The sequence below is a fragment of the Dreissena polymorpha genome, chromosome 7, assembly GCF_020536995.1.
Source record: "Dreissena polymorpha isolate Duluth1 chromosome 7, UMN_Dpol_1.0, whole genome shotgun sequence".
Lineage (NCBI taxonomy): Eukaryota > Metazoa > Mollusca > Bivalvia > Myida > Dreissenidae > Dreissena > Dreissena polymorpha.
In genome coordinates, this window is record NC_068361.1 from 105,794,690 (window position 1) to 105,813,517 (window position 18,828).

An 18,828-nucleotide genomic window follows, 5' to 3' on the forward strand; every position below is an offset into this window, starting at 1 on the left:
CATATATGTTACCTAAGGTGCAGGGATCATATTTTTGTCGGTTTTGTCGGTCCTAGACCGATTGAGGTCATGAAAGACCGATTGAAGATCCCTAAGTTGGTCTGATTCTGTTTTCTAAAATTCCCATGTCACAAAATCGATTACACAGTGCACACCCTAATTACATTCTTATCTCTATTAGGTGTGATAAACCATTCGCTGCAGTCTCTTAACCGGTCAGGACCAGATTATTGCACGTTGGCCGACTAGTATCAGTATCTTGGCCCCAAGCAGCGAAGATTCGCGCGGCTGTGTATTAGTCACGCGTGTCATGTGAAGTTCCGCCCATAAAAATACCTTTCGGCTGTTCTGTCGATCAGATCCGGGACTTTCATTCATAATTATATTACCGGATTATTACGCTGGTGGAAAATAGATCTGATTGACAGAACAGCCGAAAGTTATTTTTATGGGCGGAACTTCACATAAAATAGTACACAAGAAAAATAATATACATTGTATAAATCTTCAGTAAAAATCGTGTTAGAATCGAAATAATTCGTGTTCTTTATTGTTTGTTGTTGAATAACCCACGACCGAAAGTTTAGATGCCTGGTTTCAAATCATTTATCAAATACACATCTTAACTATCGGCGGTGGGTTATTCGACTACAAACTATAACGTACATTAATTATTTCTTAACTATTTTGTTTTGTTATTGTCATTAACAAACCTACACACAGACATTTGTTTGGTTCAATGCATGTTTGTAAGCTATTATCGAGTTGACAATGATTTAAAACATCGGTATAGATTTACACAGACTAATAATATTGACAACGATGAAAAACAGTCAGATAAAACAGCACACGAAACAACCAATGTCAATGAAATAGCAAATGATAAAACAAAATGAGAAAACTCGTATGTTCAGTTTAAAAATAATGCCTAAGGGAATTTAAATTGTACATTTACTATACCATCTTCATGAATAGCAAAATCAATGGTATATATTTTAACGTAATTTGTCTTGATTTCGGATATAAATTTTCGGACACTTTTTTCCCATTTAAATCCGGACCGATTGATGTTGCGGGAAAATATGATCCCTGCTTAGGTCAACAGTGAAAAAATTCACGAGGGATTGAGCCTGGATCCTGCTGGATGATAGACAGACACGAAAATCATTTCACTAAAGACATAGTCAAACAACAAGGCTGTTTCACTTGACCTTATTTCTCTAACTACTTAATATTTAATAATGCTTTAACATTGTATACATGTTTGCAGTTTTCTTAACCATCTTGGGAATGGTGAAAATTGGCCGCATTTTGACTAAAATAAGGAAATTGTTGTTTTGTTAAAAATTACTTCAACATTGAGAATAACAATATTTTCAGTATTAGTTTTAAGGTTGAACTTATATAGCTGGATGGAACATTAACAAAATGCTGAGATAAAAACAGATGTTTTGTGTGTGTGGAAACCATCCATTTGGAATTTATCTCCCATTTGGGAAAAGGCAGTGGCTAGCTGTATGGCTAGATAAAGTGTAGAATTTTATGGCCTTTCCTATGGGGATTGTCTTGCCGTACGGCTTAATAATGTATAGAATTTTCATTAAGTGCTGTTAATCAGTAATAAGTTTGTTTAAGCTCATAAAATTACATAAATTCTTCATCTGTTTTGGTTTCCTTTCATGTAACACGGTTTCTTATTTGATTCTATAATTAGTCGATGTTTCTAAGTAAGGTGTGAAAGACTGTTTTAAAGAGTTGCTTTTCGATATTATGAAATTCAATGACGACATGTTCAAAGGTACATGTAGGTCTTAGAAATTGAGTTACGCAAATAATATAATTCAGTTTCTACATATAATTTGATTCTTTAATTAGTGGACGCTCCTAAGTAAGGTGTGAAAAACAGTTTTTAATGAATTGCGGCCTCGATATTATAAAATTCAATGACGGCATCAGTTAAAGATAGGTCTAGAAATTGAGTTACACAAATAATTTAATTATCTTATAGACAATTGATAAATAGATGGTTTTATCGTTTTATCCTGTTCACGTTAAGTTTCCTTTTACATTTATTTGTTTTAGTTATAAACTTTTCTCATTGCGATGTCGCAATTTTGATTTACTAAAGTTAAGATTATTTACCGTATGTTCAATACATACATTTACATGTACAAATTTATGACTAGTACATGTACAATGCGTATTTATATACTCAATAACTGTGATTTATATTGATGGCTGTAATTGTTGTTTGGGGAAATAAATTTACATTTTCATATATCCCTTTTTTCAACCTTTATATACTATGCACAAATCTGATTTCCAACCACGACAAACATAAACAAGACTGCTAATTCCGTGACGACGACTACACAAGCTAGTCTTAAGGGTAGACATTTTGGAATTTCACTATCTAAGTAGCTAAAACAAATGCACTGATTATCTTGCGGGATGTTCATGTAGCAAAAAAACACAATTATCATCAAATCAGCCTGCGTTGTCGCACACAATTTTAAGTACATGTATTAACAAGTTTTCTCACATTGCATGGCAAAGAAATCTGCACGTAGATCAATAGATAATCAATATATTTATTTGTTATGGCTCCTTTCGAAGAAGAGGGGGTATATTGTTTTGCACATGTCGGTCCGTCCACCGAATGGTTTCTGGATGATAACTCAAGAACGCTTACGCATAGGATCATGAAACTTCATAGGTACATTGATTATGACTTGCAGATGACCCCTATTGATTTTCAGGTCACTAGGTCATTTGCATACAGTGTCTTCCCCGATTAGCCTGTGCTGTCTAAACTTTCTGCCTGAACTGGAGTCAAAACAGTTCAGTTGCCAGTAATGGATCACTTCCAGTACACAGAAGAAAAAAAAAGCCTAACGTCTAAAAGATAATATTAATATATTTTTATTCACAAAAGAATGCTATTTCAAATACAAATATTATTTACAATGAGAATTACAAAATCTGCGTGCAAAATAAAGTTTCAGCATGTTATACATTGGCAAGGATTTCCCCGTTAGCGGACCATTTTCTCCAGTATGGGGGGTCAAAACAAATGAATATGACAGAAATCAGCTGCTTATTAACAATTGTATGGAAATAGACAAAAATAAACATAAAACCTACAGAAAACATGTTTTTCAAATGCAATAATAAAAGCATACCTTTAGCCTTTGTCACAGCAGATAAGTATTACGTTTGTGCGTTCAATAAATACAAAAATCAGCATTTAAACATAGTGACAAGCTGTTGCTTTTCAGAAATAGACAATCTTAAAAATAAATGTTGCAAGATTATTTATTGTTTTTGCGTTGTCAGTTTGTAATAGTTCAATAAATTTTAACATATATGTGTGATTCCAATAATACCTATTTATATATTGTTTCCTAAGATTATTAAAAACTGAACAATCGAGTAAGAAATGGAACTCATCTTGAGAACATTACAGTGTTTACATTTTCTTTACCATACAGTGTCTTTTCAGGCTTTCGCTATCGCCCTTCTTTGACTTCATGTCAGTGTGCAGATACTCTTTAACGCATAAACTCGAATCTAAATTTTGTAATATTTACAACATTGAGATAAGGCTGAAATCTAAAATTTCTGTAAATGCAGTAGTTTTTAACCCTTGTCGTTTGTTTAAACTCGGTTATCCAATTTTGAACGTATGTATCAGATAAAAAATTATGCATTGTAGTACAATGGATATAAAACAATTAACGTCTCCTTCTCCCTGAAAATACCATGCCTCGCCGACACCTAGAGTATTTAGTACATGTATATTACAGATTTTACCCAAAAATTGTTTTCGGGATAAAGTTCAAGATAATGTAATAACAAAATTGAAATTATAAACAATTTTAATGTATTTAACATCATCAGATTGTAATAGTTTTAACCAATATTTTATAACATTAGCAATCCGTTTATTTATTAGGTAAACCACCCCCAAGTTTTCCGTAAATGAAATTAGTTTGTGTTTGAGATCCGACACCAAGCACCTGTTTAGATAAACAGCAGGGCTCGACACTAACGGCGGTCCGTTGACCCGGGGTCAGTATAAAAAGGAAGGAACAGTGAAACTAGAAATTTAGTTGATCCGTTGGACCAGTTAAAAGTCCTGGCCATTTTATTGTGAAATACTGGTCTTGGAAAACCGTTTTTATGCCCCCGGATCGAACGATCGGGGGGTATATTGTTTTTGGCCTGTCTGTCATTCTGTCCCAAAACTTTAACCTTACATTAAAGTTTGCAATAACTTTTGAAATATTGAACATATCAACTTGATTTATGGCATGCATGTGTATCTCATGGAGCTGCACATTTTTAGTGGTGAAAGGTCAAGGTCATCCTTCACGGTCAAAGGTTAAAAAAAAGCGGCGCATTAGAGGGCATTGTGTTTCTGACAAACACATCACTTGTTATCAATAAAACAACTGTATATGTTCATAATTAACAGATAATTTCATCATTATTTTATGGACAATCTCTAGACCGGGATAAATGTAGCAATTTATTTGAAATTCCAATTTTTCTAGAAGTCCGGATGAAAAAAACCTGTTGTTGGTTCAAAAAAGCGATTTTCATTCCGCAAATGTCTCCTGACTTCGCCGTGATCGAGACACAAATTAACATAAAATTCCAAGCGTTTGGATCGAGAAATGAACAAAATGGTATTTATTATTTTATTTTATGATATATAAAAACCAGCAATAATCAGCATTTTATCGATCTTAGTACCATCCGAATTTACTTTGTTTACCGTGCGAATTTACACTGGAGGGGGCTGAATAATGTTTTGATATTGCAGGAGAGTAATTGTGCGTATTTTCAAGATTACAAGTTTTTCGCTATGTGGAATTTCATTCTGGGGGTGGTAATTGAACCTCCGCCTAAAAAACCAAAAACTAATGAAGAGAAGCTTGAAGTACAGTAAAAATATGAAAAGGATAAGAGAAAGTTTATTCGATAGTATAGTTTTCTTTTTATAAATGTACAATACATTGTGGATAGTCCGGGAAAGTTGAAATTTAGGTAAAATAACATAGAAATTGTCGGACCACATGGAATCTTGAAGGACCGGTAAAAAAAGTTAAGTGTCAAGCCCTGTTTACATGTAAAACATAGGTGTATTTTTGAATCTGGATGCTATTGTTTAATCCCCAAGCTTCATAGCCTTAACTTACAATTATTTCAATAAGCTTATTGAATAATTCAAGACTATGACTAACTGAGTTATTTTGTAAACTTTATCAAATTTGATTTTAACATGAAAAGTGCTTTTATGGTTTGCAGATATCGTTAAGATTTACATTTACATTTGAAATGCACTCTGGGAAAACAGGGCTCAATGCATTTGTTTAAAGTGTTGTCTCAGATTGGCATGTGCAGTCCAAACTTTCTGCCTGAACTAGATTTTAGCTTAAAGAGACTTTCTTTAAACAAAAGGATACTGTTAAAGCTGAAATTGTCGGCCCTGATTAGCTAAACTGACCTGCTTTATCAGAGCTCAGCTCATGTATTTCTTTTGGTCATAAATGAAGATACAGAACATTCATCCCTCTATTTAACAGAGCACTGCGAGTACTGTTGACCCTGAAATGGAGTGTGAAGAAATACAACCGCATTGGACACAGTATCCCGAAACTCTTCCAAGAAACGGTGAAGAAATACCCCAAAAAGATCTGTTTCATTTTTGAGGACAAGAATTGGACTTTTCAGGTAGGTGTATCTCGAATGATGATTTTGAATTGTAAGCCCTGAAGGTACATAACTTAATCAGAATAAAATGTACCAGCATTTTTTGCTCAGACTTTTTCACACATCTGAAAAAAAAAACATAAAGGTTTAGCCCGAACAAAAGGCTTTAAAAATTCCACTCAGTCTTTAAATTTAAGTCTTGTTCATTGTGTTATTGGCTTTAAAATAACAATAATGATCATTAATTTTCAAAATCCTTCTTACTCCAACAACACAGGCTACTAAAGTCTGCTGGGCACTGTTTCAAACAATCAATACTAGACAATTCTTGCAGATGACATGTCAGCCAGGTATCTCTAAAAGCTGAGATTTGTATGCAGATTAATGATTTACCGGTACTAGCAGTTCTTGTTTATAAATGCCATTAAAACATAAAATGGATCTTTAGAGAATTGATGGAGATGTAAAGAGAGAATTGATGGAGATGTAAAGTGCAGCTATTCAACTTTTGTCACTTGTGTTATTGTGAGTGTTTGAAAACTGGGAAATTTCAGTACTTTTTAAATAGATTGTAACATTCTGCATTAAAGAGGTACTGAATAATATACAGCTTGTTGTTTGATTCTGCATATTTTCTTTAACCCTTTAGTTTACCACTAAGATACATAATTTTACACATATGTAGTCTCTTAGAAAGTTAAATATAATCAAAAACCTTTCTTATTCAAGTTTTAAAGGCTTCATTTCCAACCCTAAGATACTGATGAGCAGCAAACAGCATAAAACCTGAACAAACTGCGAGTAACTTGCAGGCTGTTCTGGTTTTATGCTGTTTGCACATAGGCATTTTCACTTTGCTTCTGAGCAGGAAAGGGTTGAGACTCTTGTGTTTATTGAAGGGTATGAAATATATAATTTAAAAAATGAGATGGGGACCAGTACACCATGATCTGTGCTTAACATAGACATTTATTGAAAGAAATGATATTTGATTTTAGACTATAAAACAAATATTCAGGCTATAACATGATTGTTTGCTGACAAGAATTCCCAAGATTCAGAGTTCACACATATATTACAAATGAACAAATTATACAAATAAAACATTGTTTGCACTTTTATGAGCAAAACCTTTTACAGACCGATGAAAATTTAGCTGTGACATTTTAATCAAGCTTCGACTAATAGTAATAGCTGAAGTTAACAAAATAACCAAAGGGCAGACAGACAATTGCAATTATATTTATCTCCAATTGGGTATAAAACACCTGACCCAAGATATGGAGATGCACAACTTAAAATAGTTTAAATATGTTTGTAAAGTTTCAGCCCTCTAGCATTAATGATTTTTCCGTTATTATCAAACATTTTCAAACTATTCTATTCAAGCAAACACGTTTGTTTATAATTAACACATATATAAAGGGGTTAACAATAAACTCACATAAATAACTTGACCCAAAAAATTAAAGGCTTTTAGCTAATGTACCTGTTACAGTTTTGAGCAACCTTTCCCATTTTTGTTAATGTACACAGACAAATTAAACCTTAATTATTTTTAGGAAGTCGATCTTCTTACCAATGCAATTGCCAACTTCTTTAACGAGTCTGGCATACGGCAAGGTCATGTGGTCGCCCTGGTGATGGAGAACCGCCCTGACCTGGTGTTCTACTGGATGGGGCTGGCAAAGATAGGGGCCATAGGGGCTCTGATCAACTTCAACCTGAGGGAGAAGTCCCTGCTGCACTGTGTACAGGCTGCACAGGCGCAATGTGTGGTCTTCTCTGAGGAGATGGCGTCAGGTAATAAGTATTAAGTTTAATTAGTCCCCTACCGGTTTCACCAGAGGGCTTATGGTTTGCGCTCTGCCTGTCAGTCTGTCTGTCAGTCAGTCAGTCACACATTTCTGGATCCTGCGATAACTTTTAAAGTTCTTAATATTTTTTCATTAAACTTGAAACATGGATAGATGGCAATATGAACATTATGCACGTCATTTCATTTTGTTCCTACGTCAAAAATTCTGGTTGCTATGGCAACAAGTAGACTAGAAATACTGCTGAAAATGTCGGTTTTCTGGATCCTGCGATAACTTTAAAAGTTCTTAATATTTTTTCATGAAACTTGAATCATGGATAGATGACAATATGAACATTATGCACGTAATTTTATTTTGTTCTTACGTAAAAAATTCTGGTTACTATGACAACCAAAAAAAATTCTGACAATGGTTGAATTTCTGACAATGATTGAGCCGGTAGGGGACCATATTGCTTGACAATAGCCTTGTTATTTCTTTATTAATTTCTTGCTACTTTCAGCCGTTGCTGACATATCCAGGGATTTTCCCAAGTCCTGCAACCTGTATTACATGGGGAGTGGGCAGTGCCCAGTGGTCGGTGCAGTCAGTCTGGATCCCCTGCTGGAGAAGAGTCCAACCTACACCCCACCTGCGCCTATAACCAAGTTTACAGGTATTGTTAAGATTTGCAGTAGCCATATGAGCCTAGTTCTGGGAAATCTGGGCTTAATGCTGGTGCATAAAGTGTAGTCCATGATTGAACTGTGCAGTACGCAGAGGCTTATCAGCAACAACAGTCTCTGACTGAACTGGATTTTTGTTGAGAAGGACTTTCTTCAAATTACATAAAAGCGGAAAGTATTGTCCCTGATGAGCCTGTGCAGTAGCACATCCTAATCTTGGACGACACTAACCCTCACACATTAAGCCCTGTTTTCCAAAAGCAAGGCTCAATAAGACTTGAAGTACTTATATGAATATGATGTGGTGTCCCAGTCATAAAGTCCTTATAACATGGTCAAAACCACTGCTCATTTTTTGGGGATTTATTACCTACATGTATACTGAAGTTTTGAGAGTGAATTTACTTTTATTTGCAAAAGTTTTATTTGGTTGACTTTAAATATAACATTTGACTACTTATTGATTCAAGTTATTTTAAAGCGGTTATATATACGATTTTTTATATGTGTTTAATTGTAATATATTGATAAAGTATGTTACAATAACACAAAATAGGCAAGAAAAAATTATACATTAAAGCCGAATTTCATAAAATGCAGCAAAGAGAAATTAGCGCCCCGAGCCGATTGAGACGTACATATTTTCCTACAATAACCGAAGCATTCGTCTTTGTATGAGGATCAGAGTTAGTGTTCGTGTGTCGTATAAATAGATATCGTTGCAGGAATTCAAATAAACTGTTAAACTAAGTTTAGATTCACTTCGTCGTACATGTCTGGTATACATGCTGGCGAATTCGGCTGTACAGCCCTTTTCAATTTCAGAATTAAATATCTGGCTTATTTTGCATTTTTCGACACATGTTCTTTTTAACTTTTATTTTAATTCATATTGAAATATATATATATAATAAGTTTTTTACACATTTTATATAAATTCATAATTATTGACAAAATCGTATATACTTGCTTTAATAAGATAATTCTAATCATAAACATGTCTATAAAATTTATACTACAACGTCAAAATGCCTTATTTCTGCACTTCCCAGCTCTTTTGTTTTAAACATCTTTAATAAAGTAACACCATCAATTGGCAATTTTCGGACTGGACTTGGGAAAAGGGAAATATGCTTTGCCATTAAGAACATGACTAACTTATGGCTATAAAATCAGCAAAAAAAAATAATAGCCTTGGAAACTTATGACTATTTCCATTCCAATTCCAATTTATTTGCCTGATTATTACACATATGAACTTGATATGTATTGGCCATGAAGGCCACAGTTTTCATGTTTCCCCTGGTCTTGCAAGTCAAAGTGTTTATAAGTTCCTTAGTCGACCAAAGATTTATTAAAGAGGGCCCTAAATATATTTTATAAATGTTAAAGCAAAATTATGGCATATTTTGTTCAGTTATACAGTGATAAAAGTAGAAGTATGATGAACAATAACATGTTTACCACAAAAAAATGTTTTGCATTTACAAATGCTTACAAGAATATTCATGATTGGTCACAAGCTCTAATCAGAACTCAGTTTTTGTGTGAACAATACTTGAAGATGTTAAAATATTATTTGAATTTTCAGACCGCGTGTTTTATGTGTACACATCTGGAACAACAGGACTACCTAAGGCTGCCATCATTTCTCACTCCAGGTATCAGTCAAACTTATTTGGAAATCATATTATTAAAAGGAATTTTTTTTAGCCTCAAAGTTTTCTGTCTGTCTGTATAAGATGTTAATCAAGGTCATAAACAGGGAAACATTACATTAAAATACATTTTAACTGCTAAGTTCCCCAAATATGTTATGTGTCTTACAAAGATGCTTTTGATTGGTGTAGTTACCCGAACCTTGTATTTCAGGTTCTACTACATGGCCAGTGCTGTGCACATGATGCTGGGACTAACTGATCAAGACATACTATACGACCCTTTACCCCTGTATCACACAGCAGGGGGCATTATTGGTATGGGGCAGGCATTTCTATGGGGGACCACTGTGGTCATCAAGAAGAAATTCTCAGCTAGTGGATTCTGGGATGACTGTTTGAAATATAACTGTACAGTGAGTGTTGATTATTCTGTAAAAAAATTGAAATCTGTGGATTTTTTCTTTAAAAAAGGTCGTAGTGGGTATGGTTCCCACCTAGTGACTGGGAGGTCATGGTTTTATACCCTACAGTTGAACCATTTTTAACCAGGTTTTCCGAAGGAAATTAACCAGGTTTTCCCAAGGAAAAAACTGGTTATTAGATTGGCGAATGCGGGCGGGCTGGCTGGCTGTCTGGCGGGCGGAACAAGCTTGTCCGGGCCATAACTATGTCGTTCATTGTCATATTTTAAAATCATTTGGCACATTTGTTCACCATCATTGGACGGTGTGTCGCGCGAAATAATTACGTCGATATCTCCAAGGTCAAGGTCACACTTTGAGTTCAAAGGTCAAAATTGGCAATAAATGAGCTTGTCTGGGCCATAACTATGTCATTCATTGTGAGATTTTACAATTATTCGGCACATTTGTTCACCATCATGGGACGGTGTGTCGCACGAAAGAATCACGTCAATATCTCCAATGTCAAGGTCACCACAACTTAAAATAGATTTATTTTGAAACAAACTTACAAACGGGGTTAATTTTGTTTGTTCATTTCAAAAGTTCAGTTTGAGTTGTCTCCCTTAATCAGATTTTTTTTCACAATGAAAACCTGGTTTTGTGACAATTTTGTCCCTTGTTTAAATCTGCTCCAAGGACACAACAAACTGGTTCTACCTAGGACTTGTGTGAGTCTTAATAAGCCTTAGGCTTTCAATGGAATCATGCTTAAATAAGTAGGTTTAGATGAAACTAGATGTTTCTGTCCCCTGTTTTTCAAGATTGTAACCATTACTTCATTGATAACTGGAACTATTATTTGTGTAAAGTTACGTTTGTGTCCTGCCATCATAATTATTCATACATTTTGTCTAGAATCAAATAATTGATAATTCTTTTTTTTACATCAATGACTTACATTGCACTTAATTCTTACTGTAAAACTGGGTGGGGTATAAGTGTTATGCAAATTCTGATACTTGGATAAGAAGCAGGACAGAATAAAAACATAGCAAACAACAACTTATGTAAGTTTTAGTTAGAAAATATGTATCCAAAAAGAAATGAACAGTTTGAAATATACAAGTTAAATACACATTTTGTAAGAACATATATTAATTTGCAATTGGGTCACTGGGTATCAAACAATAGGTTTGAGCAGCGGGATAACATAAACTAATAAGCCTGAAGACATCTGTTTAAGTCTTAAAACTGTAATTCATTTGAGAATTTCTTAATCACCACTTTTTTTATAACATTAAACATTTGTCAATTATTTCTTCATTACAGGCAGCACAATACATTGGTGAAATATGTCGTTACTTGATGGCTCAGCCATTCCGAACAACCGAGAATCAGCATCGCGTTCGAGTCATGTTTGGGAATGGGCTTCAGCCAGGATTGTGGCGTGATTTCCAGACGAGATTTGGCGTGAAATTGATTGGCGAGTTTTATGGTGCCACTGAAGGAAATTGTAATATCAGTGAGTATAAATGGTAGTATGAGTGATGTATGCATTGAAACATCAGGAAGGTATCAGTGTACACATTGTTATATATAAGTGAGGTATATATTGTAACATCAGTGAGGTATAGATTGTAACATAAGTTAGCTATAGATTGTAACATCAGTTAAGTATAGATAGTAACATCAGTTAGGCATAGATTGTAAAATAAGTGAGGTGTAGATTGTAACATCATTAGGTATAGATTGCAACATCAGTGAGCTATAGATTGTAACATCAAATAAGTTTAGCTAGTAACATCAGTTAGACGTAGATTGTAAAATCAGTGAAGTATAGATTGTAATATCAGTGAGGTATAGATTGTAACATCAGTAAAGTATAGATTGTAGCATCAGTGTGGCAAAGATTGTAACATCACTGAGGTTTAGATTGTAACATCAGTGAGGTACATATTGTAGCATCAGATAGGTATAGATTGTAACATCAGTGGGCTATAGATTGTAACATCAATGATGTTTAGATTGTCACATCAGTGCGGAATATATTGTAGCATCAGTTAGGTATAGACTGTAACATCAGTGAGCTATAGATTGTAACATCAGTGAGGTTTAGATTGTAACATCAGTGAGGTATATATTGTAGCATCAGTTAGGTATAGATTGTAACATCAGTGAGCTATAGATTGTAACACCAGTGAGGTTTAGATTGTAACATCAGGTAGGTTTAGATTGTAACATCAGTGAGGTATAGATTGTAACATTAATGAGGTTTAGATTGTAACATCAGTGAGCTAGATATTGTAACATCAGTGAGGCTTAGATTATAACATCAGTCAGGTATAGATTGTAACATCCGTAAGGTATAGATTGTACCATCAGTTAGGTATAGATTGTAACATCAGTGAGGTATAGATTGTAACATCAGTGAGGTAGGTCGTAACATCGGTGAAGTATGGATTGTAAAATCATTGAAGTATAGATTGTAATACAAGGGAGGTTTTGATTGTAACATCAGTGAGGTGTGGATTGTGAGTACACATTGAAACATCTGTGAGTATACATTGTAATATCATTGATGTACACATTGTTACGTCAGTCAGTATAAATTGTTATATCAGTGATGCATGAATTTAACATCAGTGATGTATTAATTGCAATATCAGTGATGTGAGAATAGCAACATCAGTGAATGTAAATTGTAACATCAGTACAGTGGTGAATATAGGTTTTAATATTAATGAGTATAAACTGTCAAAACAGTCAGTATGAATAGATCAAAGTATGTATAAATTGTAAATTCAGGGAGTATGAATAGTTATAAAAATGAAAACAAATTATATATTCACTAACTATAACTTTTGTATACTTTTCATATTGGTAAAATTGAAAACCATAAATAGTTATATTTCTGCATTCTATATTTCTTACACCAAAGAGACATTGTATATGATTTGATTTCTAGTCAATATTGACAACACCATTGGGGCCTGTGGTTTCACCTCCATGATTGCTCCATTCATGTACCCAGTGACCTTGATAAAAGTCGACGAGGACAATAATATCACGAGGGACAGAAATGGAGTCTGTGTGCGGGCAAAACCAGGTAAAAATAATATACCAGTTTCAATATTTCAGACTGATTTTGCTAATTTGTAATTTTCTTTTTTTTAATGTACATATAAAGTGTTATTTATTTTGATGCACATGTGTTTATAAATCACACTATATACTACCATATTATTGTGTAGTACTAATACATGTGTAGGTTACCTACTACCATACGTTTGGTGTAGTTTATTCAATATTTTGATGTTATTTATAGGCCATCTTTTGAGATATGTTTGCAAAATGTAGTCGTCTTGCTTCTAAAATTGAATCATGAAAAGAACATACAATTACATTGAGGATTAAAACCTTTTTTGTTGTTAACATTTGTAATAAGAATAAACAACGTCATGAATTTAAAAAAAAAGTGAGTTAATTACTCTGCGTTACAATATATTGCTTATTAAGATGGGCTATGTTTAGGTATGATAATCATGTATTGTACTTACAAAGTTAGATACTTTTAAGCCAGCTGATATATATATATATATATATATATATATATATATATATATATATATATATATATATATATATATATATATATATATATATATATCTGTTGCACCCTTGAAAGGTGCTTTTTGTAAACTTTTAACGATATTCTTGCTATTGGGTAATACATTTTGTTTAGTTAAAAAATAATATGTCTTTTATATATCACTATAACACAGCTTTAATTTGAAGGTGAACCCGGAGAGTTGGTGGGAAAGATAGTTGCAGGTGACCCCCTGAGACAGTTTGATGGCTATGTGAGCAAGGAAGCCACTGATAAGAAGGTGGCCATGAATGTGTTTAAGAAGGGAGACATGGCCTTCCTTACTGGTATGCTGGCAGTTTGGGATATTGTAGAGGCATATGTACACGTAAACATCCACTGGTGACATAATTATTACAAATTCTAAGATGAAGACCTTTCTTGTGGCAGTTTTCAATATAGTATAGGGCACATATGCTCATAGAGCTCCATTTTACCTACTTGCTTATTTATTATTTATCTTACATTTTAAGGGATATTTTCACAGTTTGGTTAATTGACAAAATTGAAAAAAGTTGTTTCAGATTCGCAAAGTTTTGGTTTAGTTATGCTATTTGTAAGGAAACAGTATTACTGAACATTTGCCGTGGTCTAATACAGCCATTATATGCATCTTTTGACGATTTAAAAACCTAAAAATTATAAAGCGTTGCAACGCGAAACAATTCAATAATTTGGAGAGTTCTGTTGTTGTCGTTTAAATTTGTTAAACGACGAAGATTGCTTATATAGTGTATTAAATAAGCATCTTATGTATGCTTGGCAGTTGGCTTATGCGTTTTTACTTCAGGATTCCGGGGGTCACTGGTTGGAGCCCTGCTACTGGCTACTTTTTTTCCTGTTTAAATTTTTTTTTTTTTTTTACTGGAGCTTTTAAAATTTAATGTTTACATTTATCAATATAAAGCATTTAATGGCAAACTTCAAAACATGCCAAAATCTGTGAAAAGGCCCCTTTAAGACTCTTCATACTGGTATGGCAGATATTTAGTAATATGTAAAGGCGAAACTTCATCTATAAAGCTGAATTTTTACAGGTTACATATTTGTGTTAAATCTTCAAAATTTATCAAATGTTTTAATGTGTTTTGTAGAAGGAAACTTGTGAAAATTAATTTCTGATTTAGATTTTTTGTCTGGATAATACCAAAATATGTGCGAATTTAAATAATTTGATACGTTTTTTAGGTGAAACCTGTGAACATTAATTTCTGCTTTTTAGTGCATTTTGGCATAATACAAAAATATGTACAAATTGGTTGTTTAAGATAATACATTTAATAAAATAAATACTTTTCCAGATTCCTGTATATTTCCTTAGTATATTTCAGATATTTATCATTTAAGGGTGATACATTTCCTGATTCCTACATAAAGCCAATAATTATTTTTTTCCAATATCCTGTGTATTGCAAATATTAACCATTTTCAGGTTATGCATTTCTTGGTTCATGTAAAATGTCTAAGTATATTTCACATATTAACCATTTTCAGGTGATGTATTGATCATGGATGAGTATGGTTACATGACATTCAGAGACCGCACAGGAGACACCTTCCGGTGGCGCGGTGAGAACGTCTCTACGTTTGAGGTGGAGACCACCATCAGCAAGATCATCGGGCTGAGTGATGCTGTCGTCTACGGAGTGGAAGTGACAGGTACAGTAACCAATAAATGAGATTACATTGACTCAGCATAGCTAGTCTTTAAGGCAGCTTCTATGTGGATGTAGATCTACATAGATTAAAAGGTCTGGAAGAAATTTCTTTTCCCATAATCATGTATGGTAAATCATAAATATATTGCATGGCTATGGATAATAACACAAATAAAAAATACAAGTCATATTTATTTATTAACTCTACTGAAATATTTCCTGATTGAAAATTTTCTGCCTCTTGATAGGTACATATCCCACTAGAAAAGGGAGTTAATATGAATAAGACAAAGTCTCAAAGCAGGCTCGATTAATGTTTAATAGAAAAAATAACAAAAAACTTTAATAAAGATGATATTTAAAGTGATATTATGGGCATTTTTAACCAGGTTTTCCGAAGGAAAAAACTGGTTATTAGATTGGCGAATGCGGGCGGGCTGGCTGGCTGGCTGGCTGGCTGGCTGGCTGGCTGGCTGGCTGGCTGGCTGGCTGGCTGGCTGGCGGGCTGGCTGGCTGGCTGGCGGGCTGGCGGAATAAGCTTGTCCGGGCCATAACTATGTCGTTCATCGTCAGATTTTAAAATCATTTGGCACATTTGTTCACCATCATTGACCGGTGTGTCGCGAGAAATAATTACGTCGATATCTCCAAGGTCAAGGTCACACTTTGAGTTCAAAGGTCAAAAATGGCCATAAATGAGCTTGTCCTGGCCATAACTATGTCATTCATTGTGAGATTTTAAAATCATTTGACACATTTGTTCACCATCATGGGACGGTGTGTCCCACGAAAGAATCACGTCAATATCTCCAATGTCAAGGTCGCCACGACTAAAAATGGATTTAAAAAAAACAAAAAAACTTACAAAGGGGGTTAATTTTTTTTGGTCATTTCAAAAGTTCAGTTTGAGTTTTCTCCCTTTATCAGATTTTTTTTTCACAATGAAAACCTGGTTTTGTGACAATTTTGTCCCTTGTTCACTGTTGACTTGAGCTGAAAAGAATTAACAGGTCAAGAGAATAAGTTAAAATGTGGTAACTGACCAATTATCTACAACTCATCTTGCTACCAGTTGTTTATAAAAAAATATATATTCTTTTGATATTTTACATGACTCACCCAATCCTCTAAGCCGAAATGATCCGTAAAACAAAATTGTGTTTTTGTGACGTATGAACGAAACTGCAAGAAAACTACATATAGACTCACATCGTACAACATCGTACATCGAATCATTTCTGTCGTCAGTTGTCAAAACGAAAATACGGTGGATATTCAAATGGATTATTTTTCTCTTTCTGGGATATTGTTTTATTATGTTGATGCTGCATTAACAAATATAAGTGTATATGAAGTGAAATCATCAAAAATAAACAACGGTTGCGATAGACACCTTTATACTGTTAGATGCCCATAATTTCACTTTAAATAAAATTATTAAATATATATAGGCTCTTCCTAACAGAGGAACGTGGAGTTCGTAAAGCTGGTAATAATATAGGCACTGGTATAAACAGTAAGGAAATTAACTTTTAATTATTATGTTCAGAAATTAAACAACAAACAGGCCATATTAAAGGGTTTAATGTGACCTGATGAACAGAACTTTTAGCCCAAAACCCCGCCCAAAACAGATTGTCACACTATCAGTTGCCAGCCTTGCAACCACAGGTTTACCTACAACGGTCAGATCCGTATTCGAACCCAAATCCACCCATGAGTCATCTGATGATATTTTTCATATGATATTGGCCTGGGTTGCTCTTCCAATTAAGCTATCTGACCTTTTTGAAAAATATATAGGTAAACTGCAATGCTGTATAATAGCATGATTACCTTGCTTAGGAAAATTTTACAAAGAATTACATTTGATATTCTGCTATGATTTAGAACAGTTTATTGTCAGTTCAAAAGCTCACATGAGTTAATGTTTGAAAAGCCCATAAAAGCTTCTGTTTGTAAAAATTGTGCTTATTAATTTACCGACTGTTTATAGTTGAGATAAAATCACCTTATTTTGCACAAATCTGGTAAAATATATATGCGGATAAGAGCAACAGAATAGTCCTTGTAACTAAATAACTCTAATATTTTAATAAGTAATCATCTAAACCATAAAGTGACCTAAACCTCGATAATTATGTTTACCTGAAGAGAAGATATATCAAAGGTGAAAGTTGCGTAACACATGAAACTATAAACAAATTGTGCAGTAAACAAAGATTTGTATATACCAAGGACATATATATTAATCTTGTATGTATGTCCTTGGCATAACCTCCTTAAAACACTAAACAATCAACTAGCACCTACAATGTAAAAATTTAGAACAGCCTACTGTTGCTACCTTCTCAATTATAATTTTCACTGACATCAGCAATGATTTCTCCATGTTGCATACTGTACTTCACAAGGGCCAGGCAGCATATTTGTTTTATTTTCCTTTTTGAGCATTTAAAGTCAAAGTTATTTCGAATTACCATAATTGAGAAACAAATGCAAGGTAGGTCAGCGATAATTATGTCACCCAGCAAAATATGTTTTGTATACCATTGATATAACACTTTAATAATTTTACACTTGTAAGTAAATATTTTTTTAAGTACCAAAATAATAGGATTTAATTAATTTGTATATTCCTAACTACTGTTTAAAAGTCATTTTGGTTAGTGACTGTCACGTCACCCACCGTAGAAACTGTAGAAATGATTATGAAATCGAGTATTTGACTGTGTATGTTGTTGTTTGAAAAAGTTTGGTACCTGAGTACATGCCAAATCGATCGTGTGTTTGTTCCTCAATGGCAATCTTACAATAAATAATAGCACTCACTTGTTTTGTTGTCATTTTTAATAAATAATGCGAGTAGCGGTCGGTGTTGACACTTGCTATGTACACACAAAACGGTGACGTCATTCGTTACAAATGTTTTACACAAATAATGCTGATGCTTTATTCGAAATATAGTTACAATAAATACAGAGAAGAATTTTAAAATATTTAAAAGCCGTAAATTTGATCTTTTTTTCTATTTTATCATTATGATCAATCTGGAGACGCTGGTTATTTACTTCGAACATTTCCAGTTCCGGTTTCGGATATTCCGGATATCCGGTTGCGTTGCGCGTGCAGATACCAAACTTTTCAAAATCTACAGTCCAATACACGTGTTAACTTAATGCGAGCTACTCGAGCCGCCTACGGCTGCTCAGCGAGCTCGCTGTTAAAAGAATATAACAGTTGCATGTGTGACTTT

The 18,828-nt window shown here is 33.8% G+C and overlaps 1 protein-coding gene across 10 annotated transcripts in view; it reads left to right on the top strand.

Moving 5' to 3' along the window:
* LOC127837254 (long-chain fatty acid transport protein 4-like) overlaps positions 1-18,828 on the top strand; it is a 456,835-nt gene that overhangs the window by 389,409 nt on the left and 48,598 nt on the right. For 5 of the 10 annotated variants that reach the window (XM_052364176.1, XM_052364175.1, XM_052364174.1 and 2 more), the window contains exons 2-9: positions 5,592-5,739; positions 7,281-7,521; positions 8,041-8,193; positions 9,795-9,864; positions 10,076-10,277; positions 11,598-11,790; positions 13,234-13,374; positions 14,064-14,155. In XM_052364176.1, coding sequence (XP_052220136.1) covers positions 5,592-5,739; positions 7,281-7,521; positions 8,041-8,193; positions 9,795-9,864; positions 10,076-10,277; positions 11,598-11,790; positions 13,234-13,374; positions 14,064-14,155 — 1,240 coding nt within the window. Of the gene's footprint in view, positions 1-5,591; positions 5,740-7,280; positions 7,522-8,040; positions 8,194-9,794; positions 9,865-10,075; positions 10,278-11,597; positions 11,791-13,233; positions 13,375-14,063; positions 14,202-15,408; positions 15,574-18,828 lie in introns of all 10 variants that reach the window. The other 5 variants (XM_052364173.1, XM_052364171.1, XM_052364172.1 and 2 more) reach the window with 2 other exon arrangements.